Source organism: Periplaneta americana, chromosome 1 (genome assembly GCF_040183065.1).
Source record: "Periplaneta americana isolate PAMFEO1 chromosome 1, P.americana_PAMFEO1_priV1, whole genome shotgun sequence".
Lineage (NCBI taxonomy): Eukaryota > Metazoa > Arthropoda > Insecta > Blattodea > Blattidae > Periplaneta > Periplaneta americana.
In genome coordinates, this window is record NC_091117.1 from 196607291 (window position 1) to 196622937 (window position 15647).

Sequence of the window (15647 nt, forward strand, 5' to 3'; positions counted from 1 at the left end):
CTTCATCTCATTCAGACGCTAAATAACCTAAAGCGTCGTAAAATAACCTACTAAAATAAAATAAAATGTGACTTTTTTGCTATAATCAGTATAATTAGTTAAAGTTTAACCCATTACTGCATAAAGTTATTAATGACTTGAAAAATGCGTTTCTGAGTTTAAGTTTGCTAGTTTGTGACTTAAGATTGCTTTCTTACAATTTTTATCTTTATTTACTTTCTGGGATAAAAATTAAGGACCGTCCCATAAATAGGACGCTATGCATAATGGTCAGTGATACAGTAGCTGAATAGAATAACCCCTCTTTTAGTTCAAATTGTATTTATGTATTTATTATGTAGCAAATACATATACACATATCAGAATCAGTGGTTCAACTGCCCTCCTCACACAAGCCTGCGCATTGCACAACACTATTTTGTGTGGTAAGGGTAGAAACATTTAGGGTGGAGTCCAATTTGACACTTGCTGCAGATGGACTTTGCTTTCCCTGTACAATTATCACGCCTTCGCAGAGTTTCATTTTCAACTGGTCAGTGGTGTTGACCATCAAATCTTATGTCTCCTGATGGAATGGGATCAATTTTTCCTTAGTGGGAACTCACCCCATGCCTTTTCAGTACTGTAAAAGCCAGGAGACTGCAAAAGTTGAGAAGCGGTTCTGAAGAGTTTTGAGGCTTCATTTTTCTGTACAGAAACCAAGCATTTACTACGGCAACATCAAAAAAATAAGCGAAGATGGACCACCACTCTGTTGTTGCCGCTGTTACTAACATCGGTACTGCCAACGCTGGTGCTGCTGTTGCTGCTAGTGATGGTGCTGCTATTGCTGCTGCTAGCGCTGGTGTTGATGGTGGTGATTGTAAAAAAATTCGTAGCTCTACAGCCCATGAAGGGCCAAGACCGACCAGCCTGCTGCTGGTCTCACGTCGACATGCTGAAACAGAGGTGGACAATCATCCAACCAGAATGGCGGTATCGTGTGGTCAGCACGATGATTCCCCCCTAGCCGTTGTAGCTGGTTTTCGAAACCTATCTTAGCTCCACAAATGCATGATGATGCTGGGTGGCCACCATACACCGGCCGAAATTTCTTGAGAAAATTTTTTCCCCCATGAGGACTCGAACCAGCGCGCATTCCGTAACGCGAGTCCGAGGCAGGATGCCTTAGACCACAATGCCACGGCGCGGTACGTTGGTAGTTATAGTAGTAATAATAGCACTTGTAGTTGTAGTAGTACGATGGCCTTCTACCTGGAATTACCTTCCCTGTCTTGGAAATGTTCATATATTAGCTTCCTTCTTTTCGGACGGCAATAACTTGTGCGAGAAACCTCAGCTCCATTTTTGTCTAATGTACTTTCAAAATCATTTGCTGCAGCTTTTATGTTAGAAGACTCTGGCATACTTTCATCAACAATGTCATCTTCATTATCATCATTACATATTTTTTTTGTAATTCCGCTTTACTAAGTAGCATTTTACCGCCAAGATTATTCCAATAAGCCTCATGCTCATTGTCCGATTTATCACTGTATTTATTTGTATCATGGAAATCTTCTGGAGGGGTCACGTATATTAGACTCTCATTATTATTATTTTGATTTTCCATTAACCCCAGAATTTCACTCACGGTTAGACTGGAAATAAAACAATGTAATGGAAACCATACACATATTACAAAGAATACTACAGGAGTGCACACTGCATGGCGTCCTATTTTTAGGACGGCACTTTATTTCACCTTGTACCTAGTAACATATAAGAAAATTTTATTGTTGTTATATACCACATGAAAACTGAAGTATTCAACTCATTATGTGAAAATAAAAATCAGATTTCTGCACCACCATTACAGAATAACTAAGAATGAACTTATACGTGGTGCGTCACAAAATACTGTTATCCTGCCATCTTGTAAAGAATTAGCTGGTATGAACAAATGTTTCGCGCGGAATTCAAATACTGCAACACCATAATACAATGTAATAATTTATCTTCTAAACAATGTCTCCAACTGTACTAAACAAGAAAAAGTTCCATAGAAATCAGTATTTTACGCACGTCCCATTTTTAGGACACTATGCAGTAATGGGTTAATACAATTTTTTTAGAATTATGTGTACTTTCCGGAAAAATCCAGAAATGCATATAGACTGTTAGTTGAATCTATTTATTGATACACAAATAATACCTTTACTAAGCAAGGACTAGAAACAGGATGAAGTCCTTGATTCACAAATACTGACACTGGAATATTCTTGTACAATTAATCAAATATTACAACACATATACATTATATAAAACATATAAAATTCTCTATACATTACATACAAAGTTGCCATTAATAATAAAGGAATGATTGATCATATGAAGGAAGATATCCATTATCACAGATAACCACTTTTCATGGTCCAGTGTGCGACCTATCAGGTATCACTTTCAATAGATTACATGGACAGAGTAGCAGTTGAGTTGTCACAATACAGCAGAAACTGAGCACAGAAAATTACAGGAATTAATAAAGAAAAAAATTAATGTATGTTGTCACGTAGCACTTTCATGATTACATAATGTTATTTTTGGAAATATATATTTTTATGCTCGACCATGCCGAAATGTAGTAATTATACTATATTTCGGCATGATCGAGCATAAAAATATATGGGAGGCCGGAGGGAAAAAGACCTTTGGGGAGGCCGAGACGTAGCTGGGAGGAAAATATTAAAATGGATTTGAGGGAAGTGGGATATGATGATAGAGACTCGATTAATCTTGCACAGGATAGCGACCGATGACGGGCTTATGTGAGAGCGGCAATGAACCTCCGGGTTCCTTAAAAGCCATTCATTGTCGTAAGTATGTGTATTGTCCTTTGTGTAAAGTAACTAATAATAATGCGTTAAACCTGGTTCACAAAAGAAGGACTAGTTGAGGTAACAAAATTAGTTTTGTTTCGTTGTACGGTATGTCTGATCATGCGCACTGTCTTCTTTCTGGGACTTATAAAATATCTGTGCGACAAAACTTTTTTCTAAAACATTACGTACAAATACTGTCTTGTAACCACTCTAACATTTATTTTGTTTCTCTTTAGCACTTTCTTACAGTAATGTTCAGCGGGACACTGAACTTAAGTACACTCCGAATTAGAATGAACTTGGCCACTTCTTCGGCTATCTTTATTTCCTATTTTACCGGCACGACTAGAGTTTAGCGTAATTAGTTAGATACTAGATTTGTTTATATTTGAGGACTTAGGTTGCCTCCGTACATACGGACGTCGTAGTTGAAATATATGCCCCAAACCATTGGAGACCTCCCTCGAATAAGGGTGTAACCAACATATCTATAATACATGTTTCAGGAGAAAAGAAAATAATTTCAGGAGCATATTTCGTTATGCCTATATTTACTAGCAGAACCATTTGACTAATCAAGGATACTAGTTTAATCAGCTATTGTATGCAATCACTTAATGTTATAAACGAATGCTTAAAACTTACGTTTTCCTCCGAAATCACATATTTCATTAATTTTATAATAAACCCTTTTTCGAGGAAGGTATTCCATCAGAGGTCTGCATCGGACCTTTTCGCTCGAGCGCCAAGTAGTTCATAGCATAATCCGATAGGTAGCGCACATGCATGATGGGTAAAATTGTCGCGAGCGATTAATCCTCGAACGGTGTAAGCCGAGCGTTAGACATTTGTTCTTGTTACAGTGATGAACTGTGTAGTAACATCATAGATGTGTATCATTTCAAAACTTTGCAGTGTTTAACTAACCTCTCCATAGTACGACTACAAACTTGCTTTAAAATGTAATATATATTGTAGGTAAATGTTTTTTTCCCCCCACACATTTTGTTTTTGCCACATCTGATAACTGTTATTGGATGTAAATGTAATTATTATAAACGGAGAACACAGTCACGATAATGCAAGAACCGTATCAAGTTTTCTAGTAATAATAATCTCTAATAAATAGTGTATCAATCTTTGCGTCTGTAACAGTTGTGCAGCATGATTATTCGTTTTGTTATATTTTCTGTGACCTTATCTCTGTACTAATGTCGTTATTAATCTACTGCTATATCAATAATATTTTGTAAAACGTTTCTACATTGTCGCAGTATATAGGCGGAACATTGTATATGGACTTATCATATTATATATATGGTAAATAAAATATTGAATAATTATTAATTAGCAATAATAACTGTATATCGAAGTTTTTCATACTATTTTATTTAAAACTTCATGTTACTGTTTTGATACGTTCCATTAGACGTTTGCCATAAACGCAGAAAATAAAGCCGTACTTTTACCGTGTGAGCAAAACATATGTGTATCTTATCTGTCGCCTTCCATACAAGATAAGACATGTCGGTGAGATGACCTTGTACTGAGCTATTTATTACGAGCATATCACGACCGATCGTATCTCACTCGAGGGTGCGACACTCGAGCGAGTTCAAGCGAGCGATTTAACTTCAACGCAGCACTCTGTATTCCATTGCCTTCTGCATTGCCAGAAGTTCGAAGTATGGACCAGTGAGTTGAGGATCTGAATTTTCTTTGTTACTGCAATACACCACGAAGGCACATCCTGCCGCAGCTTTCTCAATTTCTCTACTTCACGAAAGAGTGTCGGCAGTTTAAAATATGAGTGACTCCACACATGCACTACAGTAAGATGTATTCGTGGTATATTCCAGGACGATCAGTGGCTTCGATATGTGATTGCTGTTCTATTTTGGTATTTCCGATACTGTCAATATTTTAAAGTCTGTGAGAGACGCTTCAAAAATTGCTGTCAGAAGCAACGTTCAGTACCAGCAGCAACTACAGCGGTAGGGGAGAGTCGGGTAGTATCGGACATCGGGTAATATCGGACAGTGAGTTTCTTTCATCTACCACACGATGATAGTACATGATTGACATGGTTACGTTTCTGTGATGTCGCGTTCAGGTACTACCATATGGTGGTAGATGAAAGAAACGCACTGTCCGATATTACCCGATGTCCGATACTACCCGACTCTCCCCTATCACTGGAGACGGTTTCGTAAGCTGGAGCTATATTTTGGAGACACAGCCTTCCTCGATTGTGGGCAATTTCAAGCCTGTTTTCCAATATGTCTTTGAAGACAGATACATAGTACTGAAAAATTGGTTCTACTGCCCACGGCAAACTATTTGAAATATTTTGGATATTTAGCCCCCATGTACATCTTGTTGAAGTTACAACAGAATGGAGAAAGTTACACAACGCAGAACTGAACGCAATGTATTGGTCACCTAACATAATTTACTTACTTACTTATTTACTTACAAATGGCTTTTAAAGAACCTGCAGGTTCATTGCCGCCCTCACATAAGCCCGCCATCGGTCCCTACCCTGTGCAAGATTAATCCAGTCTCTATCATTATAATTATCCCACCTCTCTCAAATCCATTTTAATATTATCCTCCCATCTACGTCTCGGCCTCCCCAAAGGCCTTTTCCCCTCCGGTCTCCCAACTAACACTCTACATGCATTTGTGGATTCGCCCATACGTGCTACATGTCCTGCCCATCTCAAACGTCTGGATTCAATGTTCCTAATTATGTCAGGTGAAGAATACAATGCGTGCAGTTAAGTATTGTGTAACTTTCTCCATTCTCCTATAACTTTATCCCTCTTACCCCCAAATATTTTCCTAAGCACCTTATTTTCAAACATCCTTAATCTCTGTTCCTCTCTCAAAATGAGAGTCCATGTTTCACAACCATACAGAACAACCTAACATAATTGGAGTATTAAATCCAAATTTTTTGACAGCAGACTGGATTAATCTTGCACAGGATAGGGACCCATGGCGGGCTTATGCGAGGACGGCAATGAACCTAACAAATTTTTCACAAGTTTATTATGATTGTGATTATTTTTATCATTATTATTATTATTATTATTATTATAATTATTATTATAATTATTATTATTATTATTATTATTATTATTATTATTATTATTATTATTATTATTATTATTATTATTATTATTATAAAACGATCCTATGATTGAGATTCTGGATGATATATACATCTAGGCTATTATCAGGTAGCACATCTCACTTGACGATATGGCTTGACAGAGGAAGAACAATTGTTTGACTACTGTAGTGTAATAAGTAGCTAGTCGGCGATGTATACATTGGAGAGGAAAAGGAACCCTACCCAATTATCTCCTGGCCTAGTTGCCTCATAAGTGTTGCCTTCTTGGTATCACTTGTAAGGGTCAGAGCTATCTTCGGACAGTTGACGAAACAACAATTATCTATACTAATAATAAATCTGTAGCCGAAATTTTTGTGGTAATTTTCGATTTTCCAAAATAATTGGACCTAACATATATAATTAACCACTCTGAAACCGAAAATCGCTTTTTTGAAGTTTTTGTTTGTATGTCTGTCTGTCTGTCTGTCTGTTTGAATGTTTGTTACCTTTTCACGCGATAATGGCTGAACCGATTTATATGAAAATTGGAATATGAATTAAGTTCGCTGTAACTTAGATTTTAGGCTATATGACATTCAAAATACGTTATTTAAAAGGGGAATTATAAGGGGGCCTGAATTAAATAAATCGAAATATCTCGCTTATTATGGAATTTTATGAAATATGTTATATAACAAAAGTTTCTTGAAAATTGATTTCCGATAAATTTTATTCTTTGCAAAATTTTGATAGGACTGATATTGAATGAGATAAATGAGTTTTAAACTTAAAATGTAATGCCATCTAAGGCGGTGTAATGAAATGAAAACAAATGACTACGTCTATAAGCGGCCTTGGACAACAACAATCGAAAGCTATGAAACATAGCCTACAGAGAATATTTCTGTGTTTGTATGAAATATCGAAAGCTAAATTAACCGATTTGTATAATTAATTATTATTTCACCATTGGAAAGTGTGGTTTCTCTAGATGGACATAATGCTATAATGTTATTACCGTATCTTCTGAGTGCTCTCTGGACCAAAATGATCGCATTTTAATTATTTAAATACAATTTAAATTAAGTAACATATTAAACGATTTATCCTTCTATCAAACACGAATGTTCCCTGGATCAAACGTCCTATTTTAATTATGTAATTACTTTGTATTTATTCCTAACAGGTGCAGCGGAGCGCACGGGTACGGATAGTATATATATATATATATATATATATATATATATACTCGGGAGGAAATTAAACAGAGAATAAATATGGGAAATGCCTGTTATTATTCGGTTGAGAAGCTTTTATCATCCAGTCTGCTGTCGAAAAATCTGAAAGTTAGAATTTATAAAACAGTTATATTACCATTTGATCTTTATGGTTGCGAAACTTGGACTCTCACTTTGAGAGAGGAACATAGGGTTAAGGGTGTTTGAGAATAAGGTGCTTAGGAAAATATGTGGGGCTAAGAGGGATGAAGTTACAGGAGAATGGAGAAAGTTGCACAACACAGAACTGTACGCATTGTATTCTTCACCTGACATAATTAGGAGCATTAAATCCTAATTTTTGAGATGGGCAGGGCACGTAGCACGTATGGGCGAATCCATAAATGCATATAGGGTGTTAGTTGGGAGGCCGGAGGGAAAACGACCTTTGGGGAGGCCAAGACGTAGATGGGAAAATAATATTAAAATGGATTTGAGGGAGGTGGGATGTGATGATAGAGACTGGATTAACCTTGCTCAGGATAGGAACCAATGGCGGGCTTATGTGAGGGCGACAATGAACCTCTGGGTTCCTTAAAAGCCAGTAAGTAAGTAAGTAAGTAGGCCTAAATAAGTATTCTCATATGTATCTCAACATGCATTTCGCAGTGTTTGTTTTCATCAGTATCTCAGAAAGTTGTTTTTTGGTACTTAGCACATTTTAGAAAGTTAGGTCCTGATTTGTTAAATGTAATTCTCTTATATCATTTCAGTGTAAATTCATATTTAAATCGTCTTAAAAATGTGATTATTCATTGCAAGCGTTCATATATCGTGAAAACATTATAAAACATTCTCTTTTCTTTTCCATAAGTTGTTTATTTACGAATACTACGTCTGTAGAGTTATGACTCTTACTAAAGTGAAATTACTTTCAAATAAAATAATTATTAGCGTCACTCTATTCAAGATATTGGCATTCAATTTAGTTATTGGTATAAGCAGAGATGCTCACTAATTTTTTTATACGTCTTTATTACCTTTTTATGTGCCTTCATTATTATAGCTATTTCCAATCCCATTTAAATTTCTGATCTCTAAATTTCCATAATTCCATGTTAATATCATCCAAATTACCACTCTTCTTATCGTTGTAGAACTGTAAGAAATGTAGGCTACATGCATTACCTCGATTTTCTTTGGACAAAAATGTAAGGGTCACTACATAAGATACAATCGATATAAAAGTATCACAACTAATGTATACAATGAGGACTTTTGTTAGACCTACAGTGTGAACCCTCCCTTTGTATGTTCTTGTGCAATTCGAGGCAATCTGAAATGCAAATTTCGTTCTATGTGTGTCAGTGGCGTGATTTCACTGTATGCTCGTATTTCTAACTACTAATAGACATCATTATTTAAGGTTGGGATACACAAAAAAAAGTTTTTCTTCAGCTACCTTTCCACATTATCCTCCTCCTACTTCTCAATAGCATCATCATCATCATCATCATCATAATCGCCACCACCATCATTATCAGCAGCAGCAGCAGCATCGACATCATCATTAGCAGCAGCTGTTGAGAAGTTAGAGAAAATTATCCCGTTTCGGCTACAAAAGAGAATGATCATTTCAACATGTTCCATAGCGTTCTGGTCTTTATTTTTGGTTCTTATTTGCGGGTATTCGATTTGGTGAGTTAGTGTGAAGGTGACCTCCGAATTGTTCTAGATTTCTAAATTATGTTGGTTTTGATGTCAATATGTTATATTTATTTTTTCTTAAAACTTCGCCAAAATTCACGTTCCCGTTCCCGGGCTCCTGCGAGCTTTTCGTTAATTGTGAATGCTCACATTTAAATATATGTACAGGAGTGGCAAAAAAAAAAAACCGGACCGACCCTTGTAGCTGATTTCAGAGCCTTGTTCACTCCAGAGCGCGATAGACTGGTAACTAAGACTTTCGTGGTTCGAATCCTGCCTGGGAAGGAAACTTTTTTTTGTTCCTTATTCTAATATATTCCCAATACTTTTAGACTACAGCGATATTTTACTATTTAATTAACTTATTATTCCCAGAAGATGAATTTTACCAGAAATCAAAAGTATTGAGAATAAATTTGAATAAGGAACAAAAAAAAGTTTCCTTCCCAGGCAGGATTCGAACCACGAAAGTCTTAGTTACCAGTCTATCATGCTCTGGAGTGAACAAGGCTCTGAAATCAGCTACAAGGGTCGGTCCGGTTTTTTTGCTATTACTATCTTTAACAATTTTTTCGTTCTCGTCGTTTTCGTTCGCGGTTTATTGTGGACTAGGCATAGGCCTAAAGCTGTAACAGGGAAACTTGATGCAGATTATATCTTCCATCCATTATCCAGTAATGACTACTTGATCTCGTTTAGATATCTGTTGGTTGAAAAAATTAAAATTTTTCTTCAATACTTCGTTCAAATTCAGGAACTGTCTATCACCTTCTAAGGTTTTGGTATACCTTTCGGCTATGACATTCAATTAGTTAATCGTTTTCGGTGAAGCACAATGTCCTTCCAATGGTTCAAGGACGTCATACCAGATGTTACTATTGTAGTGCCAGAGATGATAAAAACTTTAATTTCATGAAAATGTCTCGTATAAATCGACCGACAAAACATTGTAAGAAGGTATAGGCCAGTTGATGCGAAACTAAAATTGACCATCTCCCGGTCAACATTAGTGAAAGCATGATCTTGATGGTAATGGGGAAGAAAATACTTTTAAATGTAATATTAAAGATTTAAATCCCAGAGAATAGTATTAACACAGTCTAGTACATACAGTCACGAAGCTCAATACGTACAAAATATGCATCCAATGACAATTGAAGTTTAGTTGCTAGCCACTAGGATCGCTACTATCGTACAGTCTCTTGTTCCTAGTACCCTGAGCTGCTAACCGCTTGGAGCATTGTATCGCGAGAAATGCAAAAAAAAAATCCCCTCAAGCTTCGTGACTGTATGTAGATAGATGGATTTATTGAGCAATATTATACACACAGCTGTACTATATTATCATAATTTTCTCTTAAATCCAATGCACGGGTCTTCTGACCATACGTGCTTTGTGCCTAAAACAAGTCCTACTTTGTAGATTTCACCCCCTCACCTATGATCAGATCCAACAACTCTCTAAAAGAACACACAGATTAAAATGAAAATGGCACAACAAAACACATTATATAATATATCCTAACCTAAAACAGACATGAGAGTAGATACCATTATCCCTTCGTCAGTTCGCTTCACAAACTTCAACAGCTGAAGTTCTAATCTGTCTCGTCTTCAAGAGGAACAATCCAGTCTTTTGTTCGTATTCACTATTCCCTATGAGGTCAAGACAAGCAAGCGAACTCCTATTCTGACTTAGCATCGAGGGTGGTAGATATTTTCTCCGGATATGTTCCGATTCGACACACTGCAATAAAATATGTCTATAGGAGTCCTTTTGACTGTATGTACTAGACTGTGGTATTAATATATCCATTCATACTTTTTGTCAATAACTTTCAAGCAACATGTTAAGTAATATCTGTTTTTTTTTCTTCTTTTTCAGCCGGTAGACGGCCCACAGGTTATAATTTGCATGTGGCACCGACCAACACCAACATCGAAAACTGTAATATGCTTTCATACTACAAACATATCAATGACAAGGTGAGTGTTACAAGTACGTACATTTTAACATTACCCAGTGAAGTCTGCATGCTACAACTGTAGATGAATTCAATCTAAAAACAACTTAAAATATTACCACGACAATGTAGGCCTACTATTGTGAATATAATAAAATTGAGGTAAAAGACACAAATGATATAAACATTTTACTTAAAAACTACAAACACATGAATTGTCACTACTGACGAACTGTAACTAAATCGAAAGCATGGGCTTTACAAAACTTTTGCGCATCTTATTTTTTCTTACGAGCTTCATCTGTGTAAGCTTCACAGGGTGAGAATGATATCAGGCCACTAGCGTCTAGATTCCTGCTTTTATTATCATGGAAATTCTAGGAATTAATTTCTTTATTTCTTCAATTGTATTAGAAATGAAGCATGAACTTTAGTCCATCATTTTGAGTGTCACGCTATTTTATTTCAATTTATTTTCTAAAATTTCTACGTCTTAAAATTAATACCAATTCATTCATATTTTGTTTGGCAAAATTGAATTAATTTGTCACCTTCTCGACATTTGCGTAACATATTTTTAAATTCACTCACATACCAAATAAAAACAATTTCAATTTCTAGTAACACATTGTCCAACATATACCGTATTTGAAGGATTTAGTGAATAACTACTTTCAGAACATATGTGGGATGATAGTAAGAGGAAGAAAAATAAAGTGCATAAGATTTGCTGCAGATATGGCGTTGCTAACAGAAGACGAGATGATACTAAGTGATATTCTATTGGAACTAAATGACAACTGTAAGGAGTAGGCTATGGGATGAAGATAAATTCAAACAAGACCAAGATCATAGTTATCGGAAGAAAAATAAAGAAGGTAAACTTGCGAATTCGAAATGAGGCAGTGGAACAAGTGGATAGTTCCAAATACTTTGGGTGACTACTGTAAGCAGTAATATGAGCTGCTGGCAGGAAGTAAAAAGGAGGATAGAAATTGCAAACGAAGCTTTTAATATAAAAAGCAGCATCTTCTGCGGACCTTTGGAGAAAGAATTGAAGGATAGTCCAGTGAAATACTTTATGTGAAGTGTGGTATTGTACGAAGTAGAAACATGGATATTACCGACGAAGTGAAGAGACGCGACTGGAAGCATTTGAAATGTGGATATGGAGAAGAATGGAGTGTATGAAATGGACAGACAGAATAAGAAATGAAGCTGTACTAGAAGGAGTGGGTAAAGAAAGAATAATGCTGAAACTGATAAGGAAGAGAAAAAATAATTGAAAGACCTGCCCTTGAGCAGAAAACTATTGGTGAATGTGATGTGATAATATTTCCTAGGAAATTAACTTAGACAAGACTGACGTAAATACTACTAGAATGATTACATTATTTTTGGAAACTTGAATAAGCTTATTGATCAATATTAGATCCTCTACTTTTTCTATGTTCATAAATGATCTTGCCCACCTAATAAAATATGTAGGTCATCCCATATTATTTGCAGATAAACAAGTACAGTCATTACAGCCAAATCTCCAACACATTCCAATCTTCAACAGAGGAAATTCCCCTCAAAATATGTGACTGGTTCTCAGCCAATAAATTAGTATTAAATTGTAACAAAACTAACATAATTCAATTTAAATCCTGTCCAAATTCAACCTCGCAAATTTCAAGCGCAATAATTAACAATAGATCCCTATTAGAAATAACAACAACCACATTTCGTGGCTTAAAAATCGATAATGTGTTAAATTGGAAAAATCATATTAAATAAATTTCTCCCCAAACTAAATTCAGCATATTTTGCTATTAGATCTATGCAAGAGATAGTAAATGTCAATACCTTAAAAACAATATACTTTGTATACTTCCACTCGATAATAAGTTTTGGAATAATATTCTGGGGAAATTCCACAGATAGTAACAGTATATTCCTACTACAAAAAAGAGTAATTAGAATAATAGTAGATGTCAAATCTAGAGAATCGTGTAGGACTATTTAAAAAAAAAAACTACAAATAATGCCCATGGCTTGTCAGTATATTTTTTCATTAATAATCTTCCTCATATATAATCGTGAAAACTTTGTAACTAATTCAACAGTTCATAGCATAAATACGAGTCAAAAGGGAGTGCGTTATATGGCAGTAAAAATGTGTAATAGCCTCCCTGTGGATATAAAAAATGAAACTCAAAACATAAGATTATTTAGGGCCAAATTAAAGAAGTACCTAATTTCTTACGCCTTCTATTCTGTAGGTGAATTCATGATATTCAACAACGCTTCATGAAATTGATACTAAAACTATGTGTTGTACTAGTAGACTATATTGTAAACCTCTTCTGTATATATTTCAACTAGACTGTGACTATAAATTAAGACTTTATAGTAATATTAAGTTTTTTGACTTGTTCCTTGTTCGAGCTGTGAAGCAATGTACGAATACCATGGAATGTTAATAAATACAATACAATAAAATAGGTATTGTTGACATACCTGTTATTGGTGCTTCGAATAAACGAAAAGCGTAGGTTCAGGATGGAAGAGTCCAAAAGTGAACATCATGCTGCAAATAATTTGTTATTACAGAAGAGAGTACACCTACTGAAATCGATCGCAATTGGTTTCAATATATGGAGAAATGTATCTAGGGAAATCAGGTGTGAAGGATTTGTGAGCGCGATTTTCTTCCGGCTGAACGTCTCTACAGGACAATCCACGAGAAGGGCAAGCACTCAAGACTTTCACTCCAAATTCAATTCAACATATTGATGCTCTTGTCCGAAAGAATAATTGAATAACAATGTGCGGACTTAATTTATTACTAAATATAATCTAGAGAATTATCCATAAAATCCTACATGAACACCTACAATATCGCAAAGTTTGCGCACAGTGGGTGACGCACTCTCACTTTGAGAGAGGAACAGAGATTAAGGGTGTTTGAGAATAAGGTTCTTAGGAAAATATTTGGGGCTAAGAGGGATGAAGTTACAGGAGAATGGAGAAAGTTACACAACGCAGAGCTGCACGCATTGTATTCTTCACCTGACATAATTAGGAACATAAAATCCAGACGTTTGAGATGGGCAGGACATGTAGCACGTATGGGCGAATCCAGAAATGCATATAGGCCTTGAGTGTTAGTTGGGAGGCCGGAGGGAAAAAGATCTTTGGGGAGGCCGAGACGTAGGTGGGAAGATAATATTAAAATGGATTTGACGGAGGTGGGATATGAGGGTAGAGACTGGGTTAATCTTGCTCAGGACAGGGACCAATGGCGGGCTTATGTGAGGGCGGCAATGAACCTCCGGGTTCTTTAAAAGCCAGTAAGTAAGTAAGTAAGTAAGTAAGTAAGTAAGTAAGTAAGTAAGTAAGTAAGTAAGTAAGTGTGACGCACTAGGATGGGATGAAAACGCGTTGGCTCCCCTCGCCCTAAAAAGACCAATTTGCAAGGAATCGTAGGAAGAGTCATGTTATCAGTTTTACTGAAGTCCATTACTAGTGAAATTTCTGGAGTGTAAGCAAGTGATCAATGCTCAGCTCTACAGAGACACTCTCGGACATCTTACACAAAATATCAAGAATAAATGCCCAGGACTTTTGACAAGAAAAGTGATTACACTCCACGATAATGCTCGAGATCACACTACCAGACATACAGGGGACAAGTTGCAGCGGTTTCGATGGGAAACACTACATCATCCCCCTTACAGCCCTGACTTATCTCCACGTGATTTCTATATTTTTGAGGATTTGGAGAAAACCCTGAATGGAACCACATTTACATGGGACGAAGCGTGTAAAATGCTGTTAAACTTGTTTGCCATACAGACCACAGGAAGTTATGAAGCCGGTATCCCTCATCTGGTGTCACAGTGGGAGGGAGAAGTGTATTAACAACCGTGACAAGTATTTAACAGTAAGTTTAATAATTCCGCCGATGGCCGGGTTTCATTTGAACGCTCTAATAAAACAGAAATTGTATGCGTGTCACCAATCGTTGTACATAGCTGTTAAAACAAATCTTATCACACCACACACCATTAAAATCTTTTATCCCTGATAGCAGTAATCCTTCCGATCAGTGAAGCCTTGCAACTGCTCTTCGTGGAGAAGGTATGAATTAGATAGTAACAATAAATTATCTCTTGTGGGTGAGAGGGATCACGATACAGTGTGTGTGGTTTGCGGACTGGCAAATAACGTTAATGAAAGAACGAAGTCATGTAATTATAAAATGTATGTACAGTATAACAACGTTTACTATACGCGCTGCACAGGATGTATAATAACTAGGCGGTGCATTTTCGTTCCCAAACGTACAGAGGATCGAGTAGTTTCGTCTGGTAGCTACATCTGTTACGTCACGTGAGTCGCCCTGGTTGGCAAGTTGGTATAGCGCTGACCTTCTATGCCCAAGGTTGCGGGTTCGATCCCGGGCCAGGTCGATGGCATTTAAGTGTGCTTAAATGTGACAGGCTCATGTCAGTAGATTTACTGGCATGTAAAAGAACTCCTGCGGGACAAAATTCCGGCACATCCGGCGACGCTGATATAACCTCTGCAGTTGCGAGCGTCGTTAAATAAAACATAACATTAACGTCACGTGAATACGTAAACAAGGTCGAATTGCAAGCAGGTACGCATGGGGTCATTAAATAACAATGATGTAATGGCCTATTATAAATATGCCCCTGTAGAAACAATATTCTCTTAGTTTAAACAAATGTTATGTGATGTTCGTAAAAAGATGTGCATTTCATAA

At 36.4% G+C, this 15647-nt stretch overlaps 1 protein-coding gene across 2 annotated transcripts in view; it reads left to right on the forward strand.

The window, feature by feature from the left end:
• LOC138706270 (fibroblast growth factor receptor 2) overlaps positions 1 to 15647 on the forward strand; it is a 526650-nt gene that overhangs the window by 388509 nt on the left and 122494 nt on the right. For both annotated transcript variants that reach the window (XM_069835373.1, XM_069835366.1), the window contains exon 4: positions 10792 to 10892. In XM_069835373.1, the coding sequence (XP_069691474.1) occupies positions 10792 to 10892 (101 nt within the window). The remainder of the gene's footprint in view (positions 1 to 10791; positions 10893 to 15647) is intronic.